Genomic DNA, 22,497 nt, shown 5'->3' with positions numbered 1-22,497 from the left:
GCCTGCAGGCCAGATGCATCATGTGGCCACGCCCATACCCGGTTTAGCAAAGTGGGGGGGGAAAGTCCCGATACGTCGCGTGACACCGCTGTGATGACTTGAGTTTGACACCCCTGCCTTAGGATAAAATCCTGACAAAGAAAGGCTTAATAGTTATCTATGTCTGCAGCTTCCCTGTTGCTCAGCAAACTGAACTGTTTCGAGTAACAACTACACTGTGGATAAACCAGCAAACCACAGTACACCATGCCATTTGGTTCCAAAGTGATGGATAAGAGGGTTACCATGATTAGTTCTCAATATGGCTTAGCTTGTCATATGAACATACTCATTATAACTTCTGCAGTTAATAAAATAACTTGACATGAGAGTCAGCTAAATTGATTAATGTTATGTTTCATGCTGAACAGTGCAGTGAAAAAAAGATCCAAGTTATGAGAAAAAGAGATTTGATGCAAAATACTGTGTGGCATTTCCTAAATATTCTTCTGCTCGGAATACTCCTGCTTTTAAAGGTGGAGAAACGCACCCACCACTGACTGTCCCTTGCCTCTGCCCCTATTCTAAAAGTTTGGAGGGGAAATTTAAAACCAGTTTGATCTAGTAGTTAAGGCATCAGGCTAGAAACCGGAGAATGTGAGTTCTAGTCCTGCCTTAGGTATGAAAAGTTGGCTGGATGACTTTGGACCTGTCATTCTCTCTCACATTAACCCACTTCACAGGGTTGAAGGAGGAAGAAATACTAAGTATGTTTGTTGTCTTGAGTAATTTATAAAAATAATAAAGGTGGGGTAAAAAAAAAAATAAAAAAATAAAAAGGATCCTTGATATATTCTGAACCAGTATGGGAAGCATAAACAGGAGGAGGAGGAAGGCTCTTTACAGAATCAGAAGCCTTACCAATACTATCAATTTATACTGAAACGTTCTGTTTATATTTGAAACAGAAAAGAAAAAAAAGTGGTGATAATTCAAATGTTAAGGAATAACAAAACTCTGGTCTATAATGTGAATAATTAAATTACTATAAGAGGTAGTGCTGCTGCTTTCCTGAGTTTTCAGATAACTGTGATCCTTATTTGATTCTAGTCTTTCAAAGATTTAATGAGCATCGGAATCTATAATCTGCCTAGAGGAAAAACTGTGCCAGACTGTACTTTATTGAAATCTGTAATGTACAAACATACATACATGAAATGCAAACACAGCTGCTGTAACAAAGCTTATAGGAATTTCATTTTTAAAAAAGATGAATTGAAAAGCAGATTAAATAATTCAACAGCTAAAATTAGTCAGGCTGCACAACTATTTCAATCCGTTTTTCTTTAATCAGAAAACATCCTTCTGACTTTAATAGATGTTAATTTGCATACTATTAGAAGAAAAATCAGATCACTTCAATTAAAAAGAAAAAAGTAATAAATAGCACAACGGATTTCTGCACTGATGTATGAGAACTGTTGCTATACAGTTTTGTGAACCACTGTAGTTCGATACAGAACAATTTCATCCCATTTTCACCCTCCGCCCCCCCAGTTTATAAATCTAAACACGCTTTAATCCAGGATTCCGGAAAGTCAATTAAACATTGCATATGTATATACTGATTTTCAGCTACAATCATTTATTTATACAAAGAATTATGTGAAGGATAAAGTCAAGGATAAACAGAGATATACAAGAAAATGAACTATCACATAGTATCTATGGAATTTCTGGTTTGCAAAGGAATACTATAAGGTAGCCAACATCCAGGGGAGACTTAATTAATTTTAGAGATTTATAAGGCTACCCCACTTGAAAAGACAATCAAATATGTTTTATAAAGTACTCTAAGTTGTAAATCAATTTAAATTATTTAATATCCAAGTAGGGCTTTGATGAAACTGCTGCAACTGCAATCTTTTGTTTTTATAACACCCCTCCCCCAATGCCAAAAATTGGAATAGTGATGTTTATTTACAAATTCATTTTTTTCTTCCTGCTGGATCGGTTGTTATGGTTTTTTTTTTTACCATTTGCCACTTACATCTCTTTTATTAAGCTCCCTCCTAGAGAAGCCAGGTTTAAACCACTGACAGAGACTTCTTTAAAAATTAATTTTTAAATTTTCTTCTTTTCCATTCTCCTTTTTATCTTTAATGCTCAACCCACTTTTAAACTACTAGTATGTTTGTGTATCATGCTTACGACAACCATCTTTTTTACACCCTACCTATCTATACTGAAAGACTAGCTATTTAACAAAAACTTCCAGAGAGAACTCAAGTTGTAGTTTCAACCTGCTACTTTTAAAAATCTCAGATCAAGCCTTGGGAGACAGAGGCTGTAAAATAGGAAATGGCAATATAAGAAAAACTGAGAGATCGGGGAGACAGCTCTCACACTTCTTCCAGTCAGACTTCTTTCTATGATTATTCAAGATTGCTACAAATGTTCAAGCCATAAGAAATTAAAGTATTTTTTGCAGGTTTGAATGAGTCTTGGCAACAGTATGCAATGGGAGATAAGCATTTTCAAAGAACCTCCACATTTTCTTTGCTTTTCAGGTGAGAAAATCCAACAAAGGAAACCTAAAAATGTGAACACAACCTAATAATCTGTTGCATATAATAAATGAATGTTTCTCTCTTTTTTAATCAGTCTCCTTATGATTTCTCCAAACACTAACAACAACAAAAGCACCTGGGCTTAAGTTAATAAATTAGCAAAAATTAAATTATCTTCTCATCTCAAACTGCAGTTAATATGCCATTTAATTTTTTTCCTTTTTGACCTATTCTTCACAAGTCTGTATTTCGTTTTAAAATAAAGATGGAGAATTTGCCATCACTGTTTATCTAATTAAAATGAATTACAGAGAAAGAGAATATTGTATTGTTCATTCTTTGATTTTGTTATTATGGAAAGCAGACAGCTTTTCTGGAGGGAAGTCTTTGTAATTGAAGGCAAGTGGAAGAAAGCTTTTGTTCAGTGGTAATCTTTGAAGATTATTTTTTGTAAAGTTTAATATATATATTTTTTCTGCAGAAAGGAGGTACAATTCTTCTACTTACCAAGTGTAGTCCGGCTGATGGTGTTTGGCTGAAAGCATTTCCTATTGGGATGAAACTGCCTGTGAAAAGATAAAACTGTGAAACTTTTGCTTGTTATCCCCTTACTGTTAAATCAATGCTTTTATTTAAAAACTTGCGAGTGAGACATTACACAAAATCTTAAATAAAAACCATCTGCTTTCGCTCCCATCTCTACATACTTCAGTCAGGAACAGTTGGAGAGTTTATCTAATAGACCTGACACCAGGTTAGCTAATCCAGTATTTCCACTCAAATGATTTGGGGAAATGGCACAAGAAAATCCCCACGTAGTATTACTTAAAAATATAGCTTCTTTTCCTTGTTGCTAAATTCATCACTCATCATTTCTTGTTTGGTCCAGTGGGAATTCATTCTACATACCCACTTCAAGATTGCACCGGAGTACTCATTTTATCTTAAAGGACAAGTATAAGCAATTCAATGTATTCTCTTTGATCATATGACATCCTGGCTCCATTCGTCTTGCTCTTTAATTCCAGCCACGTAGAGTACATTGCTCATTTAACAGCCCTTTGCATTTATTATTCTAGTGGCTATTAAGCTCACAAACCTTTTCAATAAGGCAGGGTGCTTTTTTTGTGTCCAACTGGTAACTATATATCTCTAAGGAAGAAGGCATCCTTAAAGACACATTTTTTAAAAATGGAGAATCTTTTGTCCCAAAATCATTTCCAAAGGTCAGTTTAGGAAACCCAGAAAAACTATTGTGAAGTGATTTGAGTTGTGTAGTGATTTGAGGACTGTCAAAGAACTAGATTCAATAGTACCGGTGTCCTGAGAAGAACAGATACATTAATCTCAGCAGTGGAGATAATAATGAGAGACCAAAAAAAATTACACATATTGTCAAGGAGCAATATCCCCCAAAGTAGTGCCCTCCCAATTGCTTATTTGCAATCATGAATATGCCTCACTTGATTCTAAATAGCCAATTGTATGTCTCAAAAGTGCTTCTTCCAAAAGGCAACTTGGACTTGTTCTTTTTTTCTTTTGAAAACGTTTCACTACTCATCCAAGAAGCTTCTTCAGTTCCCCAAAGAAGCTTCTTGGATGAGAAGTGAAATGTTTTCAAAGGAAAAAAAAAAGAACCCCAAAAAGTCCAGTTGCTTTTTGGAAAAAGCCCCTTTGGGACATCCACGACCTATGGATGATTGAGAATCTCCATAGACCAGGGGTATCAAACTAGTGGCCTAGGCTGGATGCGTCACACGCAGGCCACGCCCACCCCAGCTCTGCAAAAGGAAAAAAAGAAACATCACGTGATAGCAATGTGACGCCTCGAGTTTGACACCCGTGCCACAGACATTCAGCTAACTATGTAAACACAATAATCAATAAAATATTGAAATTCACTACTCAACTTTCTTCCCCAAAGAATACTATTTTGACAGCCTTCCTATATATTGGCAGGGAGGGGCTTTGGGAAAGTGTCATTCTCCAGGCACCCAGTTCCCTCTCTCCGGAAGTGACGATCCACAAAGACTCCCTTGTGCAAGCAAATAGTTTAAAAGGTAGTGAAGATCCAAGCAATACTGTCTTAGTTGTGTGGGTAAAAACCAGCAACTTGAACTTAGCCTGGAACTTTGTTGGCAATTTATTCAGCTCCTACAGTGAAGGTGTTATTATGGTAAAGAGGTTGGCACTTGTCCACAGATAAGCAACCATCTTTCATGCTAGCTGCTACTTTGGGGTTATTTTTAAAGGATGTTCCCAAGTACTGCAGTAGTTTAATGAGAAGGTAGTAACAAGGGCATGAGCCACAGTCTCAAGGGCCTCTTGGTCCTGGAAAGGTTACAAACGCAGAGTAGCAGAACTTGGATAATCATGTCTGACATTTTGCTTTAGTTAAAAACTAAATTGATTTAAAAAAAACAACACCTGGGCCTTACTGGTGATTTCTAAAATAAAACCCAATAGCAAGTGAAACGACTTAGTGTAAAGTCATGAGTTAAAAGTTCAGCACATTCCGATAGCATCTGGTTGAGTAAGGCTAACAATGAAAAACAATCAAATAACTAAACACTTTAACACTAATCAATATTCAACAGATCGAAGAGAAAATGTAATAAACAGCGTTGCCTGAACAAGAAGGCCTGGAGTTTTAATCTGTACTCTACCAATGGAAAGTGCTGCTTTGGGGTCTCATTCTATATCAGGGGTGTCAAACTGGTGGCCCATGGGCGGGATGCGTCACGCGCAGGCCACTCCCAGCTCCATGAAGGGGAAAAATGTCACGGAATGTCACATGACGGCAACATGACGCAGTGAGTTTGACACCGGTATTCTATATAGATTAACATTCCACCCACATTCCATAGCCTCTTGTAATGGCTGTAGTGTGGAGTCAGGCCAGCTGCTGCCTATACTGTTTTGGATTTTAATTCTACCAGCCCCAGCCAATTGGGGAAGAGATCCTGGGAGATGAAGTTCAAAATATCTGTAGAGTAGCAGCTTGGCTATCATGCAATGATGTCCAAGTACAAATACAGAAGGAGATAGTGATTTAGATATACAGGTCTCAACCTGCTCTGTGGTTTCTTATCTTCACCCAATGATCTGAAATTAACAGATCAGATGGGAATATTCCACCACTGCCCTTTAATACTTTAATGTTTAGACTATCATATGTTATTCTCTCCTTTCAAGATATCATGCCCTTGTTCATGATGGTCTTTTCATCAAGCACAATTAGCAGTTTTAACAGATAGGCAGCTCAGATGTAACTGAATGTATATGACACTGGTATGTTAGGGTATTAAATGGGTATTATGAAACATAACATAAAATCCTGGGTTAAAAAAATAGAAACAACTGATTAAAAAAACCTCTGCAAACAAAGCAAGGCAAAACCTCAGACAAATTTATTTTAAAGTAAGTTTCCTGTTCATTCAAATCTACATTCAGGTAGCTCCATATTCAGTAGTTCGGTATTTGCTAACATCTGTATGGACATCCTTCAATTAAACACTGTGGGTGATATCAGCTCATTAGTTGCCTTGTTTCTCAACTGATGGGAGTTTTTAGGTTGAGATTATTCAGGTGCATTGGCAGGGATCCATGGGAAAGCTTGCAAACTCTCCATCTGCATTTTCCCTACCTAAGCCAGTGGTATTAGTCACCCTCATAAGAAATTTCCTCACAAATATCTTAAGATATATACTGGAAGATATATATGTAATTACATGGCATCACCTCAAAGAACTTGCTCACAGACTTACAAGTTCATCATGGGAGTAGCTTGCAATACATGTTCTAGAATCTAGATATTAGGTTTTCTATCATACATGTTTCTCAATTCGCCATGACCATCTTACCATAGCCAACTCACCATGGGACAACTCGCCACAGACAATTCTTTGCAGGTGAGCTCAATGTGATAAATATTATCAGCCACTATTTCTTTGACATTATTTCCATTTAATTCAATGGAAATAATGTCGAAGGATAGTGGTAGATAACATTGCATCATGTTGAGTTATCCCGCATGGAATTGTCCATGGCGGGTTATCCCACAGCTAGTTGATTACAGAGAGTTGTCCTGTGGCTAGTTGGGTGGGGTGAGATGGCCCTGGCAAGTTGTCCTAGACCCCAATAAAACAGAGGCTTCTCCTTGCTAAAGATTCTACACCAAAACATAAGAAACATAATGTAGTTTATACAGTACTGTGAGGTAAGGTGTGCTTAGAACCCTACACTGGAGAAGCCAAGCAGTGATGGGATTCAATTTTTTTTACTACCGGTTCTGTGGGTGTGGCTTGGTGGGTGTGGCAGGGGAAGGATACTACAAAATCTCCATTCCCACCCCACTCCAGGGGAAAGGTACTGTAAAATCCCCATTCTTTCCCACCCCACTAACCTGCTTTCCAACTCCTGTGCAGGGCAACAAAAGAAGACCCAGCCGATCAGCTGGGACTCGGGAGGAAGAAAAAAGGTGGGGGTAGGGCCAATCAGAGGTGGTATTCTGAACTACTCAAAATTTCCGCTACTGGTTGTCCAGAACTGGTCAGAAGCTGCTGAATACCACCTCTGAAGCCAAGCAGCCTTTACACAAGAGGAAGAAAAGCAACGTGTCAGTATCAAAATCATCAGCTTCACTTAAAAGAAAAAGGACACTCTTTTGAGGACCGTAGTTTTCACCATTTTGGACAAAGAAGATAGATGTTTTGAAGAGGAGTGAAGGAATCCATTTATGCTAAAATGAACATTTTCCCTCAATAGTTGCATACCTTAGTCCCAACCTGTTCCCTATTTTTTAATGCTACTCTTTCAGGAAAATCAAGTCCATTTCACAGGTTCACACTTAACAACCCAACTAAGAGAAGGATTTGGAGCAAGGATACCTTAATGACTCTCAGCTTATCACCTAACGAGTCTATTCAGATTAGGTGAGAAATGAAATTACCCTGGAGGACATATATGGGGTCTCCTAGCCAATTTTCTCAGACTGAAGATGCTACTTGGATAAGCAACTAGGTGAAACACTTCAAAGAACACAGTGAAACACTTCAAAGAAAAGAAGCCTAGTTGCCACTACTCAACTTCCTGTCTAGTTGGGGGATAACATTGATTGAAACAGCACCAACATCGTGTCATTTATTACAATTTCTACCCCAAGTCTGTCTCTCTCTCTCTCTCTCTCTCTCACACACACACACACACACACACACATACACATACAGAAGCATAGTGTAACACTGCTTTTGTAATTTGAATAAAAGTAACAAGTTCTTGCTGATGCCACAACCACAGAAGTATGTGGAGTTATACACATCTGATGTGTGAAAAAGGATGATTAGTGGGTTAGAAAAAAATGCACACAAAACATAATGAAATGCATTGGATAATGTATAGCCTGAGAAAAAGAAAAAATGCAAAGAATAGTGAAAGAGAAAAAAGAAATGGCTAAGATTAAAAGAAAAAGATACAGAATGATATTGTAAGAAATAAACATGGTTCTGAATATGTGTGAAGAGGGCTAAACAACGAGTCCCAGGACAGTGAATGGAATGAAAAAAAAACCCAATGATATAATTTGGGATAAAGCTCGGATAAGGAAATGTCAGCAGGACTATTTAAGAGACTTGTATTATAATGGAAGAATGTTGAATACTGGAATTGAAACTATTGATGAAGAAGAAAACATAAATGTCACAACTGCAGAAAAATAGCTAGGCTGCAGATGTAGATGGTGGAACTAGAAAAAAAAGTTTCATTATTGTGATTTGCTTATAGAGTGGCTGTGCAACTTATTTAACTTGACAATGTACTTGACAAGGGAAACATATTGTTATAGTTACCCTATTCAAAAGATGTATGTAGAAAGTAAATGTTTTGTTTAAATATGGAACTGAAAATTGGTTATGTGACAGGAATGGTATATATCTGAAGATCTTCAGGAAATTATTCGTTATTGAATGAGGATATATAATTTCTCTTTGGTTATTTAATAGGTAAATGTATAAGAAATGCCAGTGGTGATATTACTCTTATGTGGGATGGAGATTTAGATATATATTTACTTTCAATTTTTAGAGTTTTGTAAGGAGTTACCAAACTCATAAGGTAAAAGAAATATGTCTAAGTGGGTTACACAATTTAAAACAAGATCAAACTAAAATAGAAAACAAACTAAAATAGAAAACAGAAAATGTATAATAATACTTAAAAGCTTAAGATTACTAAATGGCTAAACTGTACACTAGGTATTAATACCTAGGTATTAACTACTATGCCACTAAAATGCTACACTTGTGAATTAATTAATGTACATGTATTTTACTATGTATGTATAAATTTATGTAACATAAGTTTATGTAATGTACATATAGATATTTTACGATGTGCATGTATTCTAATGATCCCATATTGATGGTGAAATCTCGAAAAAGAGAAAGTTTCAAAAGCAAAAAACAATGTGGTACGTGGACGTGGAGGAAACAAGCATGAGTTGCAAGGGGGGAAAAGCATTAAATTTCCATCCACAAGATACAGAAGTTTTCTTTTATATATAAAAACAATTCTGCCAAGCAACAGATGTCATGATTATTACAGATAAACTGAAATCAACAAGATCTGAGCAAGCCAGTACAGTACATCTGTCAGGAGTCAGCTGGGAAAAACTGCACAATCCAATGTATTTTAAAGAGAATAGCCTGGAGCTGGGGTGGGCAGAAAACAGATTGGGATCTAGTGGATGATTTCTGGGCAATGTGCAATAGATCAGTAAGTATTTGCAATTCCATTTCTTGAACAGTAGCAACTATTAAATCATTTTTTTTCCACTTAAATTGGACAGTTTGGGGTTTCCAGGTGTAGACACTTATGGAAAGACAATAAGCATAGTTCATTTCAGGGACTGAAAATTAGTTCACAGGATAAGAATGTGCTTAGAGGCTTTCTACGCTTTGATTTTTCTAAGCGTTTACTTCTTGAATGCAGCTCCAACTAGTGATGTTCCAGTGAGAAATTCAAAGAGATCTGGCAGGTCAATCCACCTGTAGTTTAGAAGGGAGGGGTCTTTAACAGTCTCACTTCCGGAAACACTGTTAATCCCAAACTATATCAGGGACCTACTGTAATATGTGTAATGTGCATAGTTTCGGTGCACATGGGTGCAAATATCATAGTTTGGTATTTAAGTGCGGCACAGAATGGGGAAATTCAAGTAAGGTGAAGAAAACCCACATCTTATTGCAAGAGATTGTGCTTTGTAAGGATAGACTGTCCTTATATCAAAGTTCTCCCTTCTATCCACAAATACAAAGAAGCAAGAGAGAGAGGCACTGCCAGAACAATTCTCTTAAGACAGAAGCACCATATATACACCGTATATTTTTGTTTTACTTTATGGCAAGCATAAAGGAAGTCAGAGCTTCAGCAGGTGCCATCTTCAACCTTTTAGAACTTTGCTCCAAAATCTAGCTAAAATAGAGAACAATTTTTAACAGCCAAAACTGGCTTTGGGGAATTATTTTTCTTTGGGTGCCCTTAAGTCAGAGTTCACAAAAACCTGGTAATTGCCTGGACAAGTCCTGGAAACTTTGACAATGTTTTCGGAAGTGGTTTGCCCTTGCCTTCGTCCTAGGGCTGAAAGACTACCACCTGAGTTTGTGCCTAAGGCAGGCTAGAATCCACAATCCCTTTTTAAAAAAATAGCAAGATGTTCTTCATTCATCTATTATCTGCAGAGTATAAATTGAGAGGAGAAATGGGATTGGCATTGTCAATATTGCAGGAACAGGTCTTTCTGTAAACAATGTTCATCATTTTTGAGGCCAATAATCAAGGAGTAAATGATCATGTAGGGTTGTGACAACTGAGCAACTGCTTGGCTGAAGGGCCACCCAGAAAAGAACTTAAATATAATGTGATGTAAAGCCTCAATTCAGACATTTGTGTATAACTGTATAATTTTCTTGACCATTGTCTATGCTGGCTGGAGAATTCTGGGAGTTGAAGTCCACAAGTCTCAAAGTTGCCAAGTTTGGAGACCTCTGGCCTATAGCTACACAATGTCTGAGTAGGCTAACTAGGGCAGATTCTGCTTAACATAATGATTTCAAAACAACAACAATGTAACAAATCATATACAATAATTTAATTTCAATAGACATAATTCCCGTGTATTGAACTACATATCTGAGCTGCAATATTCAACACTAGTTCTTCCTGGAATAAATAGATAGCTATATATAGACAGGCAGGCAGGCAGGCAGGCGGGCTCATTTAATTTGGCTGAAGGAAATATTCTAACTCAAGGGATTTCTTGATAACAATTTGTTCAATGCATAGTATATGGCTGTATTATATAGAATCTTTCATATATTATTCACAGGATGCTGCTGTTCTAATATTAAACCATTCCTGCATATTGTCTTGACTATGGAAGTTACAAAACATGAACATATATTTACAAAAGCCTGTTATTTTTCTTTCAGATGTTAAAGATGATAACAAGAACAACAGAGTTGGAGCAACATCCTTGCTTGCAAGTTTCTGCTGCTGCTTTCCTTCCAAACAACAGATGTTTAAATTCTAGCACAAAGCCTTTCCAATCCGTATTTGAATAGATCAGGGGTCTTCAAACTTGATAGCTTTAAGACTTGTGGACTTTCAACTCCCAGAATTCCACCTCGGGTCATGTTAGCTCAGGAATTCTGGGAGTTGAAGTCCACAAGTCTTAAACTTGCCAAATTTGAAGACCCTTGCAATAGATGTTCCACTGGAATCCTGAGCAAACTATACCCAATTCCAATGCTGTTCCTTGGCCTCGCCCTTTTCAAGGATACGGTTTTTGAATGATGCACACTGGGAGGGCCTTCAAATCATTTGCAAGCATGAATGGTAAATCTCATCAAAGACTGATTCATCTGAGTACAACAGTGTGATGCATTTGCAATTTGGGGAAATCAAGGTTTTATTTAATGGAAAACTGGACCACGTCAAGATCTAGGCCTTTATCACAGGTTTTGATAATAGCAAGGACAGTGGGCAATGATTAATAGCACACTAGTGCCATAGAAGAAAATCTGGACCCTGAATGGGTCACTGCACAGTGAAGCAATCTGACACAGACATTGCTCAAGAATAGGGATCAATAGAAAGAAAAAGAAAAAAAGGGATTCAATATGTAATGCAGCACCAAATAATAAGAGGCTGCGGTTTGGGTGCTAAGCATATGCTATTTTAGTTAAGATCAATACATTTTATGGATGTATTTATTGGATTTATAAGGCTGCCCAACTTAAGCATATGTGACTCATCATGGTATGCATCAAAAACAAACAATAAACAAAAATAACAAAAAATAGCCACAAGCATTAAAAAAGCTACCTAATACATAAAATGTAACTAAACATGACAATTAAACAACAGGAGAGACTACTCAGCTGGACCTAAACACCTGGGGGGAAAGACAGGTCTTAATGTTTTTTCTAAAGGCAGGCAGAGTTGCTGCATGTTGTAAATGGAAGCGGGGAGATAAGGCCACAGCATAGGGGCAGCTAATGAAAAAGCACGTATTGAAAATCCTTCCCAAATTTCCCAATATGTATAATGGGACAAATAACATGTATTGGTTTTTAAAAATTTCAGCCATGGAAGTTGAATATTTTGGTTACTAAATTGGATAAAGGGAGGGGAGACAGAGAGGAACAGAATGCAGAGCTCCAAGCTATTATGAAGTAAGACCTGTTACATCAAATATAAAAGCAACTAAAGCCAGAATTTTAATTAGAGATTAGAATCAAATACATTTACCAACTAACACACCCATTTAATAATTACTTAGTTATCTTATGGAAAGGCCATTGCATTTTTTCATTTGTTTGAAAATCTTGTAGAATCACATATATAATAGAAAATGGTCTGGGACTGACATTTCATTTCCTTCCCTCAATGGCAGATATATCACAATGTTTCGCAGAATTTATTTATTCATTCTCATATAGAGTTTGTGCTCACATGCTCTTCCAGATACACGGCTGGGGTACCTCCTTCCAGTCTGAACATTGGATGATGGGTGGGTGGGGGGACACAACGGAAAGAGTGTCATGCCCAGGGGTGGGATCCGACAGGGTTAACTACCAGTTTGGTCATTTACAAGGTTCGGTGTTTTATGATGTGCTTCCCTGCACGCTGCCGGCACGTGCCTGTAAATCGTCATCAGCATGCTGTGTGCAGAGAAGCAGCCTTTCAAAATGCCCCCTTTTCCTGCTTTTTTAACTGCAGCTGTGCCTCGCACGGCAGCTGAAGTTGAAAAAAATCAGGAAAAAAAGGTCAGGTAAGAGCCCAGGTGGGCGGGTGGGCAAAAACACCAGCAGACATAGAACCAGTTGTATGTCTGCTGTTCTTCAGAGCTACCGGTTCTACAGAGGTGGACAGAACCAGTAGAAACCCACCCCTGGTCATGCCCCTGTTGGAGTTTGAATCCAAGGAGGAAGACAAACAGCTGACAGGGAGTGGGAGTGTGGCTCTGTTGGCTGTGGAGGAAACTGGGGAAGGGCAAAATCCAGCTGGGCAGAGCAGGGAAGAGGTAGAACAAGGGAGAGGGAGTTCCGAGGAAGACCCAGGCCCACCCCCTCTTCATCCTAGGGCATGCAGGGAGGAACGGAGAAGAGAGAAACATGGGTTGCGTGGCTTATGGGGGAGGAAAGGGCCCTGATTTCCTTTATTAGCCACACCTGGGAATGAGAGTTTAAAAGAGATGCAAGCTGAGTGCGGTGTCTGCTAGAAACAAATGTGACTTTATCTTGTGCTGATTTTGGTTATTTGTGTTTCTGGCATCCTCCCAACGGTGTTGAATTACTGCCGTTCCTTCATGTCTGAAATTCCTTCTCTTGCCCTGCTGGACTAATTACCTTGATTGGACTTATAGTTACAGTTTTTGTTGATGACCTTTTGGACTTGATTCTCTGCAGCCAAAGGCTGTTCCTGGGAGTTTTTCTCCAGCCCAGAAGGTAACCAGGACATTGGGGGCAAAATTGGACTTAATCCCTTTATTAAGGGACTCCTACTGATTATCTGACTGTGTTGCCTTTGTGCCATACCCAGGGTCATCACAAAGAGGGATTTGGGAGATGAGGGTAGGAAGAAGCGTTTGAAGAGAATCTTAGCCATAGGAAAACTTTTGGTCAGAAGGCAGGTTTATGAAGATATATCTAGCACCAAGTAAGGCTGGGATTGATAGTCCATTGATAATGTCACACTTTTTATGCTATGGGAATCTGTTCACAATTCAGATCATTTTAAAATTTTCAATCATAATTAATTTAATATCTTGTTTAAATGACAGCAAGATGATTGTGATATTTCCTATTTTCCCATGTTCCACTTAATCATGTCAATAGATAGATAGATAGATAGACAGACAGACAGACAGACAGACAGACAGATAAGATAGATAGATAGGAGAAAAAAGTTCTGAATCAGGAAAGGTGGTGGTGGTTTAATGGAAGTAGAAGAAAACAATATATTGTTTACAGATATTCCTAGTGAATGGGATTATGCTTTAATTTTGAAAAAAGTTTCAAAATTTTAACTTTGGAAAAAAAAAAGATTTAAGGGGAAAAATATCTTCTACCATAGAGAAGGTAGAAGCACATTTCTTTCCACACTGAAAAGAATTCAAAACACTTTAAATGGTTAAGGTATCAATTTGTATCCAGAAGGCTGAGATTCAAGCTCACATTTAGCCTTACTGGGTGACTATGTCTCAGACCTCAAAGTGGTTTTATTATTGTGGGGATAAAAGGAACAGAGGAACAACAAAAAACCTCTGCCAGATAAGTAACTAATTCAGCATGGTGCTATTAAGCTTGCATTTAAACAGACCGAATTTTAAACAGTTTAGTACTGGTGCTGAGCAGTTCATAACTTGATTATTAACTAATGGTAATTGACACTCCCCCCCACCCCCGCCTTGGTAGAGGAATAAGAAGTTGTAGTGATACCCATCCACCTTTGCAATGCGTTTTTCTCATCCATTTAGTTGTTATATTTCTCATGCTCTTACACTTATGAGCGCTCCAATCCACTTGTAAATGTAATCCTCAATTTAGAACTGTAAATTAGCTGGTCATTAAGTAGGTCATCCATGTGACCGAGCTGATTTTATAAATTTTTTGCAGTGGTTGTCAGCAAATCATCATGATCGTAAAGTGAGCCCACTGTCTGCAATGGCATTTCTTTTTTGCTGGAAATTAAATGTAAAAATATAAACAAATATAAACTGAAGTCATTTGTCTGAGGAACACTGTAAAGGGCCTTAAATGAGGACCAGTTACTCAGTGTCCAAAATGTGGTCACATGACTGGGGGCAGGCATCCATCTGAACTTTGAATCTGGATAAAAAATATTTTGGGGAGGGTTCGGTCCATCATAAGTTTGAACAGTTGCTAAGCAACCAAACGCAAATCTTATGAGCATTTAGCATTTGCTCATTAACACTTGGCTTTTCTCTGCAATATCTGTGGAATTGTTAAGATGAGGTAGGAGGGAACATGATCCATCAGGATATTACTTTCTCACTCAAAAATCTCTTTGAACTGGGACTACATGTGAGCATGAACTAAACAAGACAGTCTCAAGCATTAAGAAACATACTGTTGATGTGCATTCTTGCTCCTTCTGCCCAGCCTTCTCTGCAATCAATAAATCTTTATGCCCATGGAAGTCTTGCAATGCTGTTGCAATCCTCTGGGTTTAAGTTCCCTGACTCTCCTTCCTACTTTAGTGTAGTTGCTATTGTTTCCACCTAAAGATGCCTTTATCTGATGTATTTCCCATTTAAACCATCCCATTAATCTCTATTCCCATGTCTTACTGACAAAAAAATGGGAGAAAATTCCAATTTAAAAAAAGATGAAATAAAAAGCATAAGTACCATACAGAGAATAAAGCATAAACTTAAATAAAGCATTTATCATATCTACTCAAGTAAAATTCCTTCAATCAGAAGTTCCATTATTTGGATTTAGAAGGTGAACAACCAACCTTCCCCAAAATCTTAAACTGATAACACTGCCCTTTTGCATTCATGAATTCCTGCATGAGAAACAGAGGGAGATGAGGGCCTGTTGATCCTCTTAATCTCTTGGCAGTTTTTGATAATGCCAATCACTACACCCATTTGGATTGTTTTCATGAGCTGGGATCCTTGTTTCCAATCCAATCTCAGAAAGTAATGGGAGAAAGCGGTTGAAATCATTGATGGCAATAGGACCTTTGGGAGCTAGGCACAGCTCTATTTCTCAGTACCATCTTATACAAGATAAGCTGTGCATGTGGATCAGTTCCTGGACACAAAGTTGAGTGGAAGGTAAATAAACTAAAATTGAATTTGACCAAAAACTGGTAGGCGGTGGTTTCTAGTCATAAGAACTGGTAAGAATGTTCTGTTCTCAATGGGATTCCACACCTTCTGAAAGAGCAGACAACTATCTAAAAGTCCAGGCAAAGACATTTAATGCACAATAGCAAGCTCTATTAAGGTATCTCATAGGCTGGAATTTCTGCAAGCAGCTTATATGATCTAGCAGAATTTCTTCTCTGTGGAGATCAAAAGCTCATCACATTATTATTGTAAGACCTAAATGTACATATTGAATAGCTATTTCATGATATATGTGACAATCTGGGTACACCCATAGATATTCTAAAAAAAATGTAGTTTGTAAAGGAATATCCCCTATTGTATTACAAACCTGCAACTTGATTCAGATTATTTTTACAGAGCACATTTGGCATAATGCTTAAGAAATCAGGCTAGAAATTGGGAAACTGTGAGTCCAGCCTTGGGTATGAAGTCTTTCCTGTTAGGAAAGAGATGATGGCAAAACAGTTCTGAAAATCCTTGCCAAGAAAACTGCAGACAGTATCCAAGAATCAGATGCCATAGGAAGTAAGGGGGGAAAGTTGACAGCTAGCCTATCCATTCAGACTTACAGAAGTTTTAGATTCCATGGGGTAGATAGAATTCTTTATTGGCCAAGTGTGATTGGACACACAAGGAATTTGTCTTGGTGCATGTGCTCTCAGTGTACATAGAGGATAGAGGTGGCGGTGGTTGAGATCTGGTAGGCCTCTATAGTTTTTTGCCTGGCCACCTGATTTTCATAGTGATTCAGTGGTAACATTAACCCAGAGTTCACTACATTTTCCAACACTGCCCTTTGTAAACCTTTACTAATATTACCTCTATTTCACTTTGATGCCATTTTATTTCAAAGACTGGAACTCTGCCCCTTTCTTTATTTATAAGCCTTGATGGCCCATTTGATTATGCACTGTTCCGACCGCTAACAGAGAAGCTATATCACTGAATAAAATGCCCATACATATTAATACATCGTAAGCTGCGTCATCTGCTTTTTGAGATACACAATCACCATTGTCACTGAATAAGAGAACTCTCAAAATAGAGAACTGCCTATTCACATTTCCATTCTGTTAAGATGCCACTTATCCAGATCATTACTTTAATCATTAGGATTTATAGATAGGAGTGGCACAGTGGTGAGGTCCTCTTACTCCATCAACCACCTCCAGCAAAAAGCACTCCTATCGGGATTCAAGCTGGGTGAAAATCATTAATAGGCTCTGCAACGAGGCCTTTCTGCTGGAACAAGTAGAGCAGGATAATCCCATTTGGCTGAGACAGCTCCCCAGATACTCTGGACCCATGCCATAAAGGGCTTTAAAGGTAATGATCAAGACCTTGAATTGGACCCGGAAGCAGACTGGTAACCAATACAGTTCATACACTGGTGTTATGTATATGCCACGTTAGGACCTTCAGAAGTGTCCATACCACTGCATTCTGGACCATCTTCCAATTACTCTTCAAGGGTAGCCCCATGGAGAGTACATTGTAATAATACTATTGAGAGATGACCATGGTCTTAGTGAATGTGTACAGGGCCTCCTAATCCAAATAAGGGTGCAACTGGTGCATAACATGAACTTCGCAAAGGCCCTCCTAGCCACGACTGCCACCTGCTCTTTTAATCTAGAAGAACCTACTGAGTCTGTCTGTGGTAACCCAACCCCATCCAGAACTAGAGATGATAACCAAATGGATGGGTTCAGCTGTTGTTCCCCATCCAGACCCCCACAGGCCTACAGGCACTGCTTAACCCTGTTAACAACAACAACAAATCTAAATACATGAATCTATAGACCTGTTCAGCACTTATAATATCTTATCAAACTGCAGAGCAGGAAGTATATTTATAATATTTAGATGCTTCACATCGGAGAATAAGCCAACCTGAGGTAACTAACAGCGTGCTCACATTCTTGTGTCCCAAGCCTCCCAATCAAATTTGGATTAGTTAATCCATGCAACTGATGAGGACAATTTACTCTCCTATGAATGGAGAAAAGTTGGCCCTAACCAGAATTGGAAAACTACTATCTCGCTAGGATTTTAATCCTTTCCTGCCGTTTTTCATAATCAGGAAACTACTGCATCAAAGTGCAACATTCATTTACTTGGCCAGGATTTGTACTAATCTAAACATCAAGTTTCATTTCAAGGTTCCAGAAACTACTTTGTGATCACTTAGATGCTTTTTTTTCAAATCCTGATCCCCATATGTAATCAGAAATAATCTCACTCAATTCAATAGAACACATCCATGTAAGCCTAATTGTGCAGACGACCAACATTTTGCCTACCAAATAACTGTTAACGTTCTGGGAAATCCATCCAAAAATCTATCTTGTTTCTTTAAAATTGTAATGCTCAATTCTAACGAACAAAGATTTTAGATCATACTTCCATACTTTATCATTTCACATAATCACTTAAAATGCATCCTTATTCATAACATGTGCAATTGAAACTTGATTTAAAACTAAACTTGTATTTTTTTTTCTTGATTATTTCAAGGATTTCATAATGTAAATTCATATTGACTGTAACCTTGTTTAAAAGGTCCTAAAATATCAATTGAATTGAATTCTACTAAATCTTTTTTACAAAACTGAATTAAGATTCCTCTCCCTCTTATTTTCTGTATAATGAAAAAAAAGCTAGGAACATATTTTGGCAAGTTATTTGCACAATACTACGTCATACCTTGGTTTTGCAATCTACAGAGATCAATGCCAAGTAGAAAAGTAATGCTTGATTTAATCCACACCCTTGTATAATTTGGCTGAGAGTACTTCCTTTATCCCAAAGGCACAGCGGTAATTATCCTAACATATACCAATTTCACATAAATAGGAGTTTTCTCATGATAAAGCTTTGGAATCTTCAAAGTTTTGCAGCTAATGCGTTCAGCATTTCTATACTTTTCAGCTAAATATTTTTAATTAACATGCCTAGAAGTAATTTATAACAAAGAACACTTAATGGAGGAATCTGTGCAGTCTTGATTTCATTGTAAACACAATAAGCCAACATTTTTTAAAAAAAAGTTATACTATTCTGACATTTGCATTGTCACTTTTAAGAGATTATCAATCAGAGGGAAAATTTTGAAGCACAATCTTTTAAATGCAAAGAATACAAACCTAGTGTGATGTCATAGTTGTGGTTTTTTCCATGAAAAACGCATACCAACAGTACATATCTTGAACAGAGAGTTCCATCAGGAATTGTGTGTTCTGGGACGTGTTTTTAAAAGCAAGAATGAGCAGACAACTTTATAGCTTTCTTGCTGTTTTTTGCAATCACACCATTCATCAGGTTTTCCTTTGTGAAGCACTTTTAGGTGCCCTTTTAACAAAGTGAGATTCCGTCATTTTCTTGGGTACAAAACTCAGCTCCCCCTAGGCAGCAAGCTCTGAATGAATGTTTACCTGAATTTCCCTCAGCAGCCCTAAGAAGATAAAAGCATTTCCAGGTGTTTTTTTTTTCCCCCAGGACGGAGAAAACAATGTTAATGTGATTAGTTTACTGAAGGCAAGTCTAGAAATAGCATAAAGCAGCACCTTGGCTGATCTTGGAAAAAGATAAGAAGGGTTTAACCTGGTTTGGATTTGAATGGAAGACCATCAGAAAATATCCAGGACTTTGGAGTATACTGGCAAGTTGAAAAACAGTCTGGAAGACAATGTGGCAAATTATTTCCATAATGTGGTAAGAAATGCCATACAGCTGCCTCTAGGGCAGAGATGGGAACCATGGCCTTTTATGACTTGTGGACTTCAACTCCTAGAATATCTGAGCCAGCTGTCATAAAAGAGGCAAGGTTCCCCACCCCCCATTACTTTACCCTATCCAGATACATCTCTTGAACAACTTTTAGCCAAGTAACTGATCAGCTGTCACATGGCTTATGCACAAAAACCTTGATATTGCCTTTTATTAAAATGGCTGTCTTTAAAATGGCGGGAGAGGGGTTTGGCTTCCATGCAATCTGGACTATACTTTGAAAAAAATGCTTCCCAAGAGTACCTGGGTTTTGTTCATCAATATTATATTGCTGAATTGTCCAGAGTAAGGCTGTTGGGAAGAAGTTAAGGGGCTTAAATTATTCCTTGAGACTCTCCAAAATAGGGAGAACTGTCCCAATGTTCAGGCTCTAATTTTTACTCCTGCTAGACTGGATTTGAAATCATCCTGTACACAATAATCATCTTAATTTGCATGGTAGTCATGCTGATAGAAATCTAATTTTGGAATCTGCTGTTAATGGTGAAAAGAAGGTTTTAGAATCTTGTAAGTAAAAAGCACGTAACAGTTATGTGAATTAGCATATATCTCATTTCTAATAAGCCAGGATTCTCTAATGCTTTGGTTTATCATTCTCTGGGAAGATGGCTAATGGTTTGCCAGAACAAGCAGTGAAAGGATCTGAAGTATATATAATGACATGGAACCAGGTTATTTTTAGGGTTTCTTTTCTTCAATTATTTCTGTTTGTCCCATTAGATCCAATGGGATAGGCCTTCTCCATGTTTCATCTATTAAACATAGGCGGTTCTCAACTTCTGACCATTTGTTTAGTGATGGTCCAAAGTTAAGATGGCCTCAGAAAAAGTAACATAAAACCATCCACAAAGTTATGACCATCACACTATTGCTGAGGTTATGTGATTGCAATTTGAGCACTTGGCAATCAGGCTGCCTTTATGACAGTCACAATGTCTTACAGTGACATGATAGCAGCTGGCTTCTGGTAATTAGAGAAGCCAGATTTGTTTAATGACTGCATGATTCACTTAACACTCACAATTTGCTTAATGCCCATGATAAAAATGTTTGTAAATCAGATTATGGTCATATGATGATTCATTTAATGACTGTCGCCATCTCAAGCAGATGATTCTAGGCAACTAATAATTTCTTTACGTACATCCCTCTTCTTCTATCACAGTATCAATATGTTTAAAGAAATTTGAAGCTGATTTCCCAAGGAGGCACTAATCAAATTAGATATATTAAGCTTTCCATTATATACAAGATGCTTCCCTGTGTCTCAGACCATGTCTTGTAAGTACAAAATATTGTAATATGATCAAGTCTTTTCTTTTCTTTCTCTCTTTCTCTTTCTTTACCACTCATCTCCCTCAGAAAGGAACATTTATATTCTGGGTTTTCTCTGATAGCAAAAGATTGCATATGTAGGGACGGCCTTAGTTTTAGTTTTACCCCCCAAACAATGATGTGAGATGTATGGGAAGAAGGGACTATAACCCAGCTCTTGTTAGTCCATATCCAACATTCTAACCAATGCATTACTGGATCTTATTTAATTATTTGTCAGAATACATTTTCATATTACAAATGTATTTCCTTCCCATTATAGTTCACACCAGAAATAACTTTAAATCTCCAGAAATATTGCAAGTTTGTAAGTTTCATGGCCGCAAACAAGATTTTGGATTTAATTCAGGATTCTTCCCCTTTTTTTCTTTAAAGCTGACATAAACAACATTTTTCTCCAGTTTCTGAAGTATCCCATAAATTTTGGGGAATTCTTATAAGGTACACAGATGCAATAAATAGCTAGAGGAAAAACACACACACTTTTTTCCTAGGCAGGGCTTCATACTGAATGTTTTTCTTCAATTAATTTTTTCTCTCCTTCTCCCAAATCCTCTGCACAGCACAACATGCCTACTTATTCATGCAAACATACCACTATACCCTAATCAAGATGTTTTTCATAATGATTAACAAAAATATGAATGCATTAGATGTATTATTTAACTATTTTTTTAAAATCCAGATGGCTGTCAGAGTCTAGAAGAATGGAGTATATAAGGAATTGAAGACAATGATAGGGTTTTGCTTATATACAAGTTGTACTTTCCCATATCTTTACTATACATACATGTATCGTGAATATGTATATGTATACTGAAGTTATAGGAAAGTACAACTTGTATATAAGCAAAGCCCTACCCTTGTCTTCAATTTTTATATGCTCCATTCTTTTAGAATATGTATTACATTATATGTACATGTATATTATATGATCTATCTATCCATCCATCCATATATATACACATGGTATTGTGACATTTTAAAAATATTTTCTCAGCCATGAATGGTAGTGGCATGATTCTGACACTATGATATGCTTCATTGCAGTTCTTGAGCTTTTACTTTTTGGGATTCATGGCAGATTTCTGAAAATATTTAACTATTATTCATTGGTTAAAAACCACTTTTCCATTATTTAACAATGTTATCTCTGGGTTCCAGGAACTACAAAAAAGGGACTGAGGGGACACTGACTGTCCCCTCTGCTTTTTAACTACAATTAAGCTATTGTGACCTAAGAGTGGGTTTAACGCTGTAATTGTGGAATAATTTTTAGGACAAATTTTGGAGACTCAGATGAACTAGTCTACTCTTTGTAAAACACAAAGTGATTAGGTATGTAATATTTTACCAAGCCATACTAAATATCCAATGTTTTACACCTTCAATACAGAGCGA

At 37.4% G+C, this 22,497-nt stretch overlaps 1 protein-coding gene across 2 annotated transcripts in view; it reads right to left on the bottom strand.

Annotated features, from left to right (window-relative positions):
* Positions 1–22,497, bottom strand: part of AHI1 (Abelson helper integration site 1) — a 72,797-nt gene that overhangs the window by 12,497 nt on the left and 37,803 nt on the right. For both annotated transcript variants that reach the window (XM_026705536.2, XM_087940600.1), the window contains one exon: positions 3,057–3,115. In XM_026705536.2, the coding sequence (XP_026561321.1) occupies positions 3,057–3,115 (59 nt within the window). The remainder of the gene's footprint in view (positions 1–3,056; positions 3,116–22,497) is intronic.

Source organism: Pseudonaja textilis, chromosome 1 (genome assembly GCF_049901715.1).
Source record: "Pseudonaja textilis isolate UNSWEBS1 chromosome 1, rPseTex1.2, whole genome shotgun sequence".
Classification (NCBI taxonomy): Eukaryota; Metazoa; Chordata; class Lepidosauria; order Squamata; family Elapidae; genus Pseudonaja; species Pseudonaja textilis.
The sequence above is the reverse complement of the archived record's forward strand: the minus strand, read 5'-3'. Positions and strand labels throughout refer to the sequence as shown.